The sequence below is a fragment of the Coccinella septempunctata genome, chromosome 5 (genome assembly GCF_907165205.1).
Source record: "Coccinella septempunctata chromosome 5, icCocSept1.1, whole genome shotgun sequence".
Taxonomy (NCBI): Eukaryota; Metazoa; Arthropoda; class Insecta; order Coleoptera; family Coccinellidae; genus Coccinella; species Coccinella septempunctata.
In genome coordinates this window covers 20,392,925-20,407,016 of record NC_058193.1, presented here as the reverse complement: position 1 = coordinate 20,407,016, position 14,092 = coordinate 20,392,925, and the positions used below count along the sequence as shown (strand labels likewise).

The 14,092-nt window shown below is 35.1% G+C and overlaps 1 protein-coding gene across 3 annotated transcripts in view; it reads right to left on the bottom strand.

Moving 5' to 3' along the window:
- Window positions 1-1,046: 1,046 nt before the first annotated feature.
- The window catches only part of LOC123313589, a 29,276-nt gene continuing 16,230 nt past the window's right edge, over window positions 1,047-14,092 (bottom strand). For 2 of the 3 annotated variants that reach the window (XM_044898531.1, XM_044898530.1), the window contains exons 2-4: window positions 11,968-12,499; window positions 3,493-3,700; window positions 1,047-1,514 (exon numbers count right to left, since the gene is read on the bottom strand). In XM_044898531.1, coding sequence (XP_044754466.1) covers window positions 1,096-1,514; window positions 3,493-3,700; window positions 11,968-12,468 — 1,128 coding nt within the window. In that variant the 5' untranslated portion in view covers window positions 12,469-12,499 and the 3' untranslated portion in view covers window positions 1,047-1,095. Of the gene's footprint in view, window positions 1,515-3,492; window positions 3,701-11,967; window positions 12,500-12,586; window positions 12,688-14,092 lie in introns of those variants that run through there. The other variant, XM_044898532.1, reaches the window with a different exon arrangement.

Sequence of the window (14,092 nt, the reverse complement as noted above, 5' to 3'; positions counted from 1 at the left end):
GAGCGCTTCTTTGAAATAAGTGTGGTGGGTGGTGGGTGCGGGCGTGGGAGACGGCGGAACTTGGGAAAAATTGCAAAATTTCAAGTGATTTTATCAGGGCTAAAATTTTCCTTATGTAATATTGATGCTAATCAGAAACATCATAGTGAAGTCAGCGTCAGTCGAGCACGTGAACTTGGGAAACAAATTTGAAAGTCATGTGATTTCATCCCGAATGAAAACACCTCCATATGATTTCTTACATATATGGAAATATAAAAATGACCGTCAGCTGCGTGTCTAGCGGGGGAAAGACCGTCAGTCAGAGCAAAAATGTATGAGCGCGCTCATGCATTTATACGGCGCGTGGAATTTTCAATGATCTGACTGACGGTCTTTCCCCCGCTACACACGCAGCTGACGGTCATTTTTATATTTCCATATATGTAAGAAATCATATGGAGGTGTTTTCATTCGGGATGAAATAACTTGATTTTAAAATTTTTTTCCCAGTTCACGCGCTCGACTGACGTATTTTCCACCCTCCGCCTATCGGCTGACTTCACTATTTTGTTTCTATTTAACATTAATATTACATATAAAAAATTTCAGCCGGGATAAAATCACTTGAAATTTTGCATTTTTTCCCAAGTTCCGCCGCCTCCCAATCGCGCACCCACCGCGACTTGACCAGCTGACGGTCAGTTTCGTCATTTGCAATGTAACTACAACCTACAGTATTAAATTCAGCCGGGATGAAATTCCTTGAAAAAAAAGGCCCTGCCTCCCGGACTAACATCTACACGTATAAACTTACCATTAGTTGTATTGAATTGTGATTTGGTGCTCATTGTGGCATGCGAAATATTTCAGATCCTATCAAAGTTCACAATGAAGATGCATCTCAATCATAATGATTGAATACTCATCAGAGAAAAATTTAATTAAAGATCTAAATTACCTACCTACAGTACCTACATAATTTTTTGTCAGTATTTTCACCACTATACTAGGGTTCAGCTATCGCTATATAGCTTCGTAAAAACTGTAAAGAGGCAATTCTAGTATATTATTCGTTTATTGTTTTATATACAATCAGAAATTTTCATATTTTTCTCACAGAAATCCATGGCCAGCAATTGCTGCAGGAATGAAACCTTCACATCCTTCTTTGTTTCTAACCCAAAACCATCCTTGAACACTAGAATTTAGCAGGAAAACAACTTCACCTTCTTTCACTTTCATGGCATTCTTTTCCATCCCATCATAGTTCTTCGTGATTACTAGTAAGGTATGTCTTACGCCCATTGATCTTGAAGATGCTGTCGCTTTGAGATATAGTCCATCGACGCTTTTCTCTCCGTAACTATTTCCGGAGTTTCTAGCTCTTCTCCTTTGACGATTATCATCAGCATTGAATGATTTACAACTTAGTTTTTCCGAATCGCTTATGTTTCCAGACGGCCTAGGAAAGACATCGGTGCTCTTCTCCCAACATGGGCCATTCTCGTCATCATCAGCTGGTGGTATTATTCCTGAGAAAATTGGATTTACTTATCTGTACTCATTCTATTCCACTAAACTAAAGGAAGAAGGTTTACTATGACTTTTCGACAATAATAGTATTGCAGTACAGGGTGTCCGAGTTAAAGTGTCCCTATACCTTATTGTGGAAACTAAAGGAGCTAGAAGGAAAAATTAAATACGAAACTTGTCTTTAATCGATTGAACTTCTATTTTTTATAACCCATCTAAATAAAGGGTGCTCCGTTTTTCCCCTGTTGGTATCAACTTTCTTATTTTAAATGAGCCACCCTGTATTATATTATATTATTATTGCATTTTTGAATTCCTTGTCAAATTTTAAGGTAACTTTGGTTTGACAACCATGGTCCTATATAACACCGATTCTGAGATATTCGCCTTTTTCCTAAAATTTTGACAGCGCTAGGTGCTCACTAAAAGAGCCGATACTAGTTTTCTAATAGATGTATCAAAACCAAATTTTGCCCAGCTCTTGTCAACATATTGGTTCATACGTTACATCTCTATTTTTAGCAATCTGATATACAGGGTCTTCAAAAATTAAAGTTAAAAATTCAAATAGAGGTTCAATCAAAACTTAATTTTTTCAAAGGGCAACCTATACTTTTTCTTATTCATCGTGTAGAGCAGGTTGAAATGAGCAAAATATGTATTTAAACTTCTTCTGTAATGTGAATATTTTCAGAAATATGGACAAAAAAGTGCATTTTCTCGTTAGAACCAAAGATAATTAATTAATTGAGCTGATAGAATATGGTAACACTAATTAATAATTACCGTTGGTTCTTACGGGAAAATGCACTTTTTCGTCCATATTTCTGAAACTATTCGAAATTTCAGAAAAAAATTTTATATATTTTTTGCTCATTTTCAACCTGCTCTATATGATGAACAAGAAAAAAATATAAATTGCCATTGGAAAAAAATAGGTTTTGATTGAATTTCTATTTGAATTTTTAACTTCAATTTTTGAAGACCCTATATATCAGATTGCTAAAAATAGAGATGTAACGTATGATCCAATATATTGGATCTTGTCAACATATATGTCGACAAGAGCTTGGCAAAATTTGGTTTTGATTTTTGATACATCTATTAGAAAACTAGTATCAGCTCTTTTAGTGAGCACGTAGAGCTGTCAAAATTTTAGGAAAAAGACGAATATCTCAGAATCGGTGCTATATATGGTTGTCAATGGTCGTCAAATCAAAGTTACCTTAAAATTTGACAAGGAATTCATATATAGGGTGTTTCATTTAAAATAAGAAAGTTGATACCAACAGGATAATTTGCTGTATTAAGGAAGGTTATAAAAAATAAAAGTTCAATCGATTGCAGACAAGGAGACAAGTTTTGTGATTTAACTTTTTCATCTAGTTCCTTTAGTTTCCACAATAAGGTATAGGGACACTTTAACTCGGACACCCTATACAAAGGCTTATGAATATTGTATAAAGGATTAATGTGGGCATTTGAAAAATATTTATGGCACCGGCGTCTTTCTGATGAATACATTGCGATGTTGAGGCAAATTTGAAATCGATTTGAAATAAAAGAAAAGGCTCACAATAGGAGAATGGGAAACATTAATTGATATGTCTTTTTTTAAACAAAGGTATTTGAGGTGACAGTTCAGTTCAGTGCAAACGCACGAATAGATATCGACAAAAATTGTCTAGAGGTACCAAGTCAATGAGTGGAATGAAGATGTATGAACAAAACTAGGCGCAAAATAAAGAAAACACATATTTGTCGTCCTCTTTCACCATTTTCCTACCACTACTCCTCAATGAATTCTCTTAAATTTTATGAAGCAGTATATTTATAGTGGAGCAAAAAATTTTTATTGCCTAGGAACGTTCAATGAGGAATTCAGGAGAATGGAAATGGTTGCTAAAACATACATTTTCACCTTGATCTTTTTGAGTAGCTGTTGTTAATTTTGAAAAGGAAAGTGTATGATGTTACCTAGAGGTAGACAGGCAGCATAATTAACATATCCCTCTTCTGCATGGGGCGTCTGTACATAAAGCCAGTGTTCATTCTTGAAGATGGCATTCACAACCATTCCCAGAGGTAGAAAAATTTCTGCTTGGTAACCACCCACTCTCGTCTGATACAGCACACTAGGAAAGGCAAGAACGACGGGAATGTTGGCTGGTTTATCTATGGTAGCCTAAAAGATAGAAAAAATCAAGTAATTTCATTGAAAATATCTACATACAGGAAATAAATTCCACATTTAGAGATTTCTCATAGGAAATCGAGAAAGATATGCATAGCATTTAGTTTTCTTCTAGGAAAACCATAACAGAATACTGAAGAATCAAGAATGAAGAAATAACTGGGGTGAAGTGAAGAACTTCCGCGTGCTCGATAGAATTTGATCAGAACAAACCACTATCAAGGTGTTGAACTCTTTCAACGCTTAGTAACTCCCCCTAAAACATCGAATTTTTTCAATACATACTTTCAAACAATCCGATAAAGTTGAAAACTATTATTAAGGTACCCTATAAAAGCGTTCTGAACGTTAAGCATTTGCCAATATCGGCTCGATGACAGGTGGATTGAACAAAAAGTTAATTAAAATCGTCTACGTTTCAATCTTTTTGGTTATCCTTCGGGGCTACAAGAAGAACGATGACAGTACATTCAGAATACAGAAGCAAGCTGTAAGAAACAATCAATATAAAACATGTGGGAATTGTATAGATATGTAATTTTATTGACGCGGTGGAAAAAAATAATAAAAGTTTCTAAGAAAAAATGAGAACCGTTGAAGATTGAAAATGTTTTTTGATCTGCAACTCATGAAATATACAAAAAAACATATTTCGTTTCAAAGAAATTACTTATTGTTTAGCAAGTGACCATTTATATTTTCAGTGATTCTCATCTGAATCAAACTAATCAGCTTGTTAGTAAATGCAGAGACAATTTGTCTCTGATGGTAAAGGCAATGCTCGAACCAAAGGATGACACTTTTACTTGGCTGTACTAAAAGTGTCATAAAACAAATGGCTCCATCTGTAACACGAACAAAAAAGTTTTCAATCAATTATCAACAAAATTCATTTACAATTTCCTGAAAAATATATTTAGAAAACTCAAATTCTGCACGAGTTTTGAATTCATATTGCTACATTTTTCACATTTCTTTAATTTGACTGTAAAGATCTTCACATGTATTGGAGATCTGCTTCTTATTCCACTTCCTTCTACGCATTTTTCTGACAAAAGCATATCTGTTATTGTTTCTAAAAACGAGTGAAAACCCAAAACATTACATGCATATGTAATTTTTTTTTTACCAATACCCAAAAAATAACTCGAAAAACAAGGATAAAGGTAAAATACCCTTCTGTTTTAATTTATACGAAATTGCAAAAATACTCTGAGAACAAAGAGAGAAAACAGTTGACTTAGAAGAAGCAAAAAAAAGAGAAAATCAGGAGACAGAAGACACTGTAGAACTCTGAAATGCTAATAGTTTAGCTGAGAAGGATGAATCAAACACCGAAGAAGAATGGATATATAGCAAGGATGGTGATTCTTTTATTTATGTAATATATTATACTGTTAAAAAATTATTTCATTTGAAAATATGTTAATTTTTCGAGATGAGATTGTATAGCCATTTTTTTAGGATCACATTACCTATATAGGAACAGTTAAATGTTTTGTTTTATGGATATAATGCTCCTATTCTTTCGATGTTTGCATTGCTACCTTTAACTTCATTTTGTTGCAGAAAAAAATTACAAACGTAAAATTGAGTTCTTGCGTTTTTCTCAATAAATTTGAGATTAGGTTGGAAATCGGTGAATACAAAAGTTGTAGATATTGTCAATATACTTATAATTTATCATTTACTTACAATTTATACTAAATTTTCGGAGCAACTATGTACTGTTAAGAATTTTTTTTTCAATTCTTGTTTTCGAAAACGGTTTAGTCCTGGACTAGTATGCATTCATGATACCTAAGAATGGCCTTTGTTTTTTGGTATTCCCTCTCTTATCCTTCCTTCCTGTTTTCTTCAGAAAAATCATAATCACTATATTTTTAGACATAATCATGTCATCATAAGTGCAAACTGCAGGATTTTTTTTTTCAGTTTCAGAAAAAAATATTTCTCTATAGGCCAGTTTGCGCCTTATGTCTTTAAAAAATATGCATTACTGGAATGTTTCTCAATAATGTAAATACGTAATTATATGATACTGCTCGTTTATTTTCTCAATCCCTCCCACTTTCCACATTAATTACTGTATTGATCATAATCATCTATAATTATGAGCATTTTCTATCGATATTATTAATCTTATAGATGATATTATATTTATACCACGTACGACTGACAACAGAAACCGACTAAAATTAATGTTAGTCGAAAGAGAAACGTACGAATCGAGTACACTATAATTATGGAGTTGTGGGAGGATTCTTTCGGAAAGATAGATCGCATTAGAGAAAAGGAATATCTGGGTTATGCATGAGGAGGTTTTTGAGAAGATGGTCACTTCGAGATAACAAAATTCCTATGGAATTTTTTTTAGTGGAAGGAAACATCTAGTGAAATAACTAGAAAGTCAGTGTGTCAGATATTTATCATTCCAGAAGGTGTTGGTTAGTTTTTATCAATTTTCTGAGAAAATGACCTTCACTGAATATCATTTGGGTATCCCTCAGTGGTGATATACAGGGTACTTTCAGAGGTGAGACTTTTTTTGGCAAAAGGTAGAGAGGTGATCAAATTAAGTCATTTTCCCAAAAATTGTCTATATCGAAAATTTAAGATTGTGCAACCCCTAGATCGACAAAATTTTATCAAATTTTAAGTACCGGGACTGTGAAAGGTGACTCCGGCGTCGGAAAAACGAAACAGAACATAAACATATGATTAGCTGCATCAGATCACTTGAAAGAATTGTTGTATCGTGCAATTTAGGGAGAAAAAAATGTAGAAAAGTTTATTGAAAGTGCTATTTTTATTGTTACCCTGTTTTATCCCATTTTTACGACGATTATTGGGTCCTCCCAACCCTCCAACCCAACAACATAAATTTTTGCACTCTTCAAGACCAACTCAATGTATATGAATTATAATATGTTCTTCTCAAATTAATTGTGATTGTTCTTTTCATTTAATTAATTATTATTGAGCTTCTCATTTAATTAGAATTTTATTGCCCGTTTCATATTATTTTTAATATTCTAGTGCTTCTCAAATTCATTTAATTTTGTGCTCCTCATTTAACTTGTGCTACTCTTGTTCTGCTCATATTTACATTATACTTATTGATCAACTCATATTTAATGTATCGATTTCTCGTTGATGATCAGACTTAGACAATGTAGTTTCACCTCTGGCCCATTTCTCTGTACTCTCGCGTCTTCTCTTTAAAATTCAGTATTCTAACCTTCGCTTTTTCTGATGGAATAATATAATAATAATATTCCAAAATCATGCTACAAAAATAACACTACAAATATGTAGTGTTCAATTGATTGCTCTATCACTGTGTAACCGTTGTGTTAATATTGAATTTATCGAACTCCTTAACGTCTAGGTCTGACATCAAGTGACTTCTCATTTGAACTGCTCTGGACCATCTCTTGTTTTTAGTTGAATAATGTCTCTCTCTGAGTCCATAGGTGTTGTTAATATTAGTTTGCTTTTACTGTAATAGCTTCATGCAGGTGACATATTCATTTTATGATTGTGAACGATATTCAATTAATGTTTTTATACCATCTCAAACTCAATTATCTACTCCACTACTCTTTAATTGCAAAACCATAACACCCTCGATTTTGAACATTTGGGTTGGCTGCAAGCCAAGTGCTTTTTCTCAGCGAAATAAAAACTAGCCATTTTTCCTGATCAATTTGTCGTTTATGCTTCACGCAGACAGGTCTGCAACACTGACAGAGGTGAGAATGACGGTGAACCTCAGTTCCACTCCATGTTGAGCGCTTTCCAAGATAAATGATCTGAATAACGACTACTTTATTAGGCCGGGGCTCAGACGTGGAGGGACCAGGAGAGGGTTCGACCTCTACCCCTCTACGTCATTTAGTGGTGAAGCTACTTAACCGAGACTTCATGTTCCTAATGCATCCCTTATTCCAGAACTTTGATTTCTTTATCAACATCATGAGATGTCCTGGTTTAAGAAGAGAATGCCTCTGGGAAACCCTTCATAAATGTGCAGAAGATGTTTTCTGGGAGATTTTCTGGTGCTGAGAGTGGTTCATGAGTCACTTATTACGTACAACTCTGAACTGCCTGTAAGTGGAAGTTAAATAATATTCGTATTGAACGATCGCATCCAACAAGTGAAGAGGGCAGAAGTAAGAATGTTGATGAAGGGCTCCAGCTGGAAGGTGAAAGTAGGGCAGACATGAAAAAGCAGAATTCACAGAAGAAAAAAATCACCGATTTCTTATAACTGTAGCACCTGGCTGTCATATCCGTAAATTAATAGTCAAAACAGTTACAAAATTATTCACTAATGAATATACAGGGTGTTCCTAAATTGAACGTACAAACGAAAAGGGGAGATTCCTTAAGTGAGTTTAAGAAAAAAAAGTCCCATAAACATGGGACTTTGTATGTATGTATGTAATATCTATGCCAAATTTCAGTTGAATATCTTGTGAAGTGTAGATACTATGAGAAAAAAACTTGAAAAAAATTCAAACTTCAACACTCTGTATCTCGAAAACGAAACGTTTGCGACCCCATGTTTATGGGACTTTTTTTTCTTAAACTCACTTAAGGAATCTCCCCTTTTCGTTTGTACGTTCAATTTAGGAACACCCTGTATAGTTGGAAATAAATGCCTAACTAACCATCGATTGCACCTACCTGAACCCATAGAGATTTAGTTTTAGATCTTCTATATTGATATGTATCAGATCGTGATTCCATACCCTACAAAAACGTTGTGAATATTTTTTTATCAAACGAACCCATCTGAATAAAATTGTAAAAAAAAAAACATAAATTTCGAGGTTTTTCGACACCCAAACCTCACTTTTCTGAGCATATTCAAATATGACGTCGATTACTCGACGTAAACCATTTAAAGCATCAAAATTAAATTATGGCAAATTAGGTACCTCATGGATTAACAAGAAAGGATTTGTGTAGATTGAATAATTTTTAAGATGTCCACCGATTTCAATAGGCTTCCAGATACCTCAATTTCCTATCAAATTTGAGTCGCAAAATTGCATAGTGAATAAGGAATAAATCATACAAATAAACAGTTGAATGATGAATGTAGCAAATATCGACTAACTGTGTATAATTGAAAAAGGAATGAATTGACGGGTATAGTTAGTCTATAAATATGTTGTTATCCCTTTATTGCTTGGCTTTATATCAATAAAGGGATAACAACATATTTGTAGACTGCTGTACCCGACTATTCATTCCTTTTTCAGTTAAATGATTGTCTCATCATACAGGGATTAAAGTCCTATAAAAATTTTCTGAGCATAAAATTTGTTCTTTATATTTCAATGGAACTGACTTCGAGTTATTAATCAATCTTCATAGCCTGTAAAATAAAGATGGGAGACTACAAATGCTTCAATAACTGTAATTACGATGTTCTGGTGTGGGTGAGCTCATGTACTAGACCAGTAAGTTGTTATAAGTTTAATTGATTGTAATATTACTGAGCTAACTGTTATGATTTTAGATGGCCACTCATGTTGACCTAAAACATTATACCTACAAATTGAAAATAAATGAAGACTTGAAACACAAACAATCTTTCATTTATTAACCTCATTAAGTATACAGCCGATATATCTACTTAATTCATTATTTCAGTTCTATAAAATGAGCAAAGATACTCGCCAAAGCATACTTCATACTTAAATGTTGGACGATAATCAACTAAATAGTATTTTGTTCCTTTTCTATGAACTTTCTAAATATTTTACACTTTATCTGCAAGTCACTGATATTCGGTTCTTGAAGCAACCTGTACAAAGCTCACCAGTAAACTGAACCTTCGTGAGCCTGACCAACTTAATAGCACATCTTGACGGATTAAATGGCACCTAGACCGTTCGTGTTTGCGATTGATCGTGAGGTATGGACTCGCTTGAAGAATGGAGATGGTATAAGAGAATTATAGCCCACGGATCGTTCTAGTACCAGAACCAGGCATCGAAGAGCCGATCAGAGAAATGCATATTCTCTCCAATATTTGGTGGCCATTCAATATCAAATTTTATTATGTTGTAAAACTTCGAAAAAGAATGTCCTGTAAATTTCTAGTATTGCTTTGCAATTTCAGAAATTCTTTTAACTTTTTTCTTTTATTCGTCAAAATAGTTCTTCCATCATACATGGTGTTCATGCGGCAAAATTGCAAGAGGTGATTCCTCGTCCACAAAATTAATATTTCACGCAGAAATATGGATTCAAAAATGTATCCCTTATGAGATATGGGGTATTAGGTTGTCAAAAACGGACACACTACGTAAATTTCAAACGAATATTAAAAAGATTCTTTCAGGCCGTTTTTTTTTAAGCCGGTTGGGTTTCACTTGCGAAATCAGGTGGTTCAATGCTTCGTTATTCCTCAGCAAAGATTATAGAGTTAGTAATCTAACTCTATAATCTTTGTCCCTTAGATCTCGACGAATTGTTAATACATCGGCAGCTAAATCAGCTTACATCAGCCAAGAGAAATGTTATAAAGTCTAACATTCTCAATTTTTCAAATTTTTGTTAATCCCAACTCTGATGCTCTAATTTTTTAGTCATATTCAATCTGTGTTGTAGTTGAGCTTTGAAGGCTCACGTAGAAAACCAAAAATTAGATTTAGGTTATATCGAGAAAAAGTCTAAAATTGAAGATCTCTAAAGAATAACCCTAGGTAGCAAGCTTCTGTTCAATATAAGCATATCGACACCTCTGCTAGCAAAGAAATAGAGGTTTTGATGGAGTGCAGAAAGCAGACTGGTGAAACTTGGTGATGTAACACAGAAATACTGCGATGGATGTACGTCATGATTGTGAAATCAGTAATCCCTTATGGGTAATGCAAACTAGGGCACTGAAGACCTTAGATCTCACACTTCTTCATCTGGTGATAGATAGATTAGCCCATGAGGCTATACTAATAATATCCAGGAAAGGTAGGGATAATAAGAAAATTATAAATCATACACCGTGGACCTCGTACCATCTCATCAGAAAATCTTAACGAGATAAAAAAAAACAACATCAAGGAAACATTCACTAGGAAATAAAGTAAAAAAGTAGATTTTGAAAGGGACCGTATGGGGAATCCGGGAGACTGGGAGAGTTAAACCCCTTTTCACTCCGAAGCCACTGAAGTTGTATCTGTAAATGATAGCAACTCATTTCTTTGCCTGAAGATATCATGCCCAAATAGGTAACGATAGATAATAATGGAGTGATGGTGAGTTGAACATTTTGAGTAGAGCAATTTTTTTAGGAACCGAAAATTGGCTCATGCGCTCATATGTCTCCCTAACCCATAGGAGAGTTGAACAGGGGGCGAGAGAGATTTAACCATAAGTTTTTTATCAGGAAAAACATTGAAAGAAAACAATTTCCACTGACCAACGATTGTCTATGTCAAGGTTTTCATCATCAGCGTATGAAATACATATTTTCTATTTCAGAGTTACTCTCACTTATTTCTGAGATGTTTTTTACTTTTTTGAACCTTTGTATATTTTTTATATTTATTTCCATTATTCAATATTCTTTTTTTTGAAGCAAACTATTATTTAGGCTCAATGCAGCAAACTTGGACACTTATTATGTCTCCCGACCATAGCATGGGTCAAGTCTCCCGCACTAATTTTTAGACTATTCAACAGATGTTTTCTTGTATCTGACTTTCACAACTATTATTAAAAAGGCTCATCGTTAGTTTAACAATATTAATCAATTAAAGGAATGAAACTAAATAACACCACGCACCTATTAAACTTTTCAGACAGTGTAACAAACAAAAATTATTCATTTTCTCACTTCCTAACAACAAAATAACGTTCAACCCTCTCACTCCCGAACTGTTCTGATGGCGGCCAAAAAGCAGCCTCCACTAGTTGAGCCTTGTTACGAGTACGGTGCGCCCCAGCTAATGACTGGAAAGTCCCTTATGACACAAGCTATTTACGATACCAGTAGCGCGAAATTTGAATTGAAATATTTGAGGTGGTTCAAGTCTCCTACCTGAGCAAGTCACCCGGACTCCCCCTACCTCCTAAATTTTAGAATGAAATATCAATAAATGGTACTCGGATGATTTCTAGACAATAAAAAGGGACATTTATTTATATTCGAAGTGTATATTGATTAGTAGATGAATATGATTTGTGAATTTTATCTTATTGTCAGTTGAGATAAAGAATAAAATTAATTAATAAATTACCTTTGTCAGGAAGCCATCGATGTCTTCTATTTCATAGCCGAATTGCTGAACATCACTAAAGTGACTTCTACTTCTCAAATTCTTCCTCCTATGCTTCTGCCTTTCTCTTTCTTGTATCAAATTTGGTTCGGATTTTGTACGAAAAGGTGCATTTTGAGTTTTTATTATTTGACATCTCACTTCATTCGAATTTTTATCCTTACTATATTTACTACTTTTATGCAACACATTATTAACACTTTGATTCGTGTCACTTTTATTGAAATTATTTAAAGTCTGGAGGTTATTACTGGCACTATACTTTTTTAGAGTATTATTGTTCGCGACTAACGTTTTGTCTTTATTTGATTTTTTTCGCCTGGTTTTGTATTGAAATTTAATTGGTTGCTCGGGATTCGAATTTTGTGTAGCTGTTGTTCTTCCAATGATCCAGAATAGCGACAGTTTTCTATCTTTGAATCTTCCACCCATCTGAGATGAGTTCTGCCCCATATTATTCATTCACAAGTGGCATTTTCCTCGACATATTGATCTGAAAAAGACACAAATATGATAAATCAAATATCTTACTTCAATATGTGAATTCTGAAGATGATTTTGAGCATCTTACTCGACATACCATTTTACTGTAGGCCTGGAGATTCATCTTAACGGCCGGTTTGCTTAAAAATTTATAATCGAAGGCTTTTGATAGATGAGAAGGCTAAACTTCGATATTGATGAGTTGAATTGGTAGTACCCAACCCGATCCGTCAAAAATAAAAATTTCTCGGGCCTTTTCAGGCTTGTTAGATCTGGCTCTCGGGTCGAAAGTATTTTTGCTAGGCGCGTTCCGGTTATTCGTTTGCCATTTTTCTGGGTCCTCGAGGTACCTCTCCCACTCGGTGTTTACGAATTTGTATTCGTATACTAATTATTTTCCCTAACTAAGTGCTAATCAGGTTATCAATTATATCAGAATAGAGTTTAAGCCTCTGATAGAGAAACGACAGGTTTTGCACTCACTAGTTTAGTTTATTGGTAGTATTCTGTACGTTTTAAAATGAGATTGTTCATATTCGAAATTCGATCGATGAATAACCATAATAATAATAATAACGACGATATAGTCGTCGAACTACTGGTTGACTTCCGGAAGGTTGTTTCCTGAGACAGAGGGCTTCATGCTCGCCATCCTCCCCATCGATTTCAACAAGAAATTACATGAAATATATCGCCAAGGATGCCTCAGTGGCGGACGATAGCTGTCGTTATGGCTGTGCGACACATGAAACTATCCAGCACATCACCGGGGGATGTTAGAAGTTCGCGGGCACGGAGTACAAAAATAGACATGATGCCGTTGCCAAGATTCTTCACCAAGAATTGGCACTAAAACACCAACTTCTAAGTTCGAAAAAGGTTCCATATTACAATTAGGTACCACCCGGATGCTGTATTGGAAAATGAACATCACAAGCGTGGGATCGCACGGTTCTCACAGACCGGAAAATAACCCACCTCATATTACTCAATAAAGATGAGGACAGAGCACTATTCATCGACGTGGCAATTCCAAATAATAACAATTTTCTAGATAGGCACACAGAAAAAATTATAAAATACAGAGATCTCGAGGAACAAACCAGAAGACAGTGGAAGCTGAAAGATATCGAGACCATCCCTACTGTCATATCATCTACAGGCCTGATACCGAAGAAACTACTAGAGAACTTGAGGAAACTTCAGTTGGACGAAAATATCTATAGAGTCATGCAGAAGGCAGTACTGCTGGGAACGGCGAGAACTGTACGCAAGTACATGGGAAATTCAGAGGAACACCGTCTGCTCCGACAGGAAGTGCAGGTGGATCAGGAATCCAACCGACAGCAAGAAGCCGAGAAGCGGCCCGAACCCGACCACCACCACGAGCCCGAAAACCTGGAAAGGGCTCCAACAGAGCTTAATCCTTTTGATATCTGAGATATCTGGGATAAGTGAATTTTCCTCTGGAGAGGAGTGTGAAAGCCGCAAGGCTAAAGTAGTATAGATTCATGCAGAAGGCGGTACTGCTGATAACGGCGAAAACTGTACGCAAGCACATGGAGAATGCAGAGGAACACCGTCTGCTCCGACAGGAAGTGCG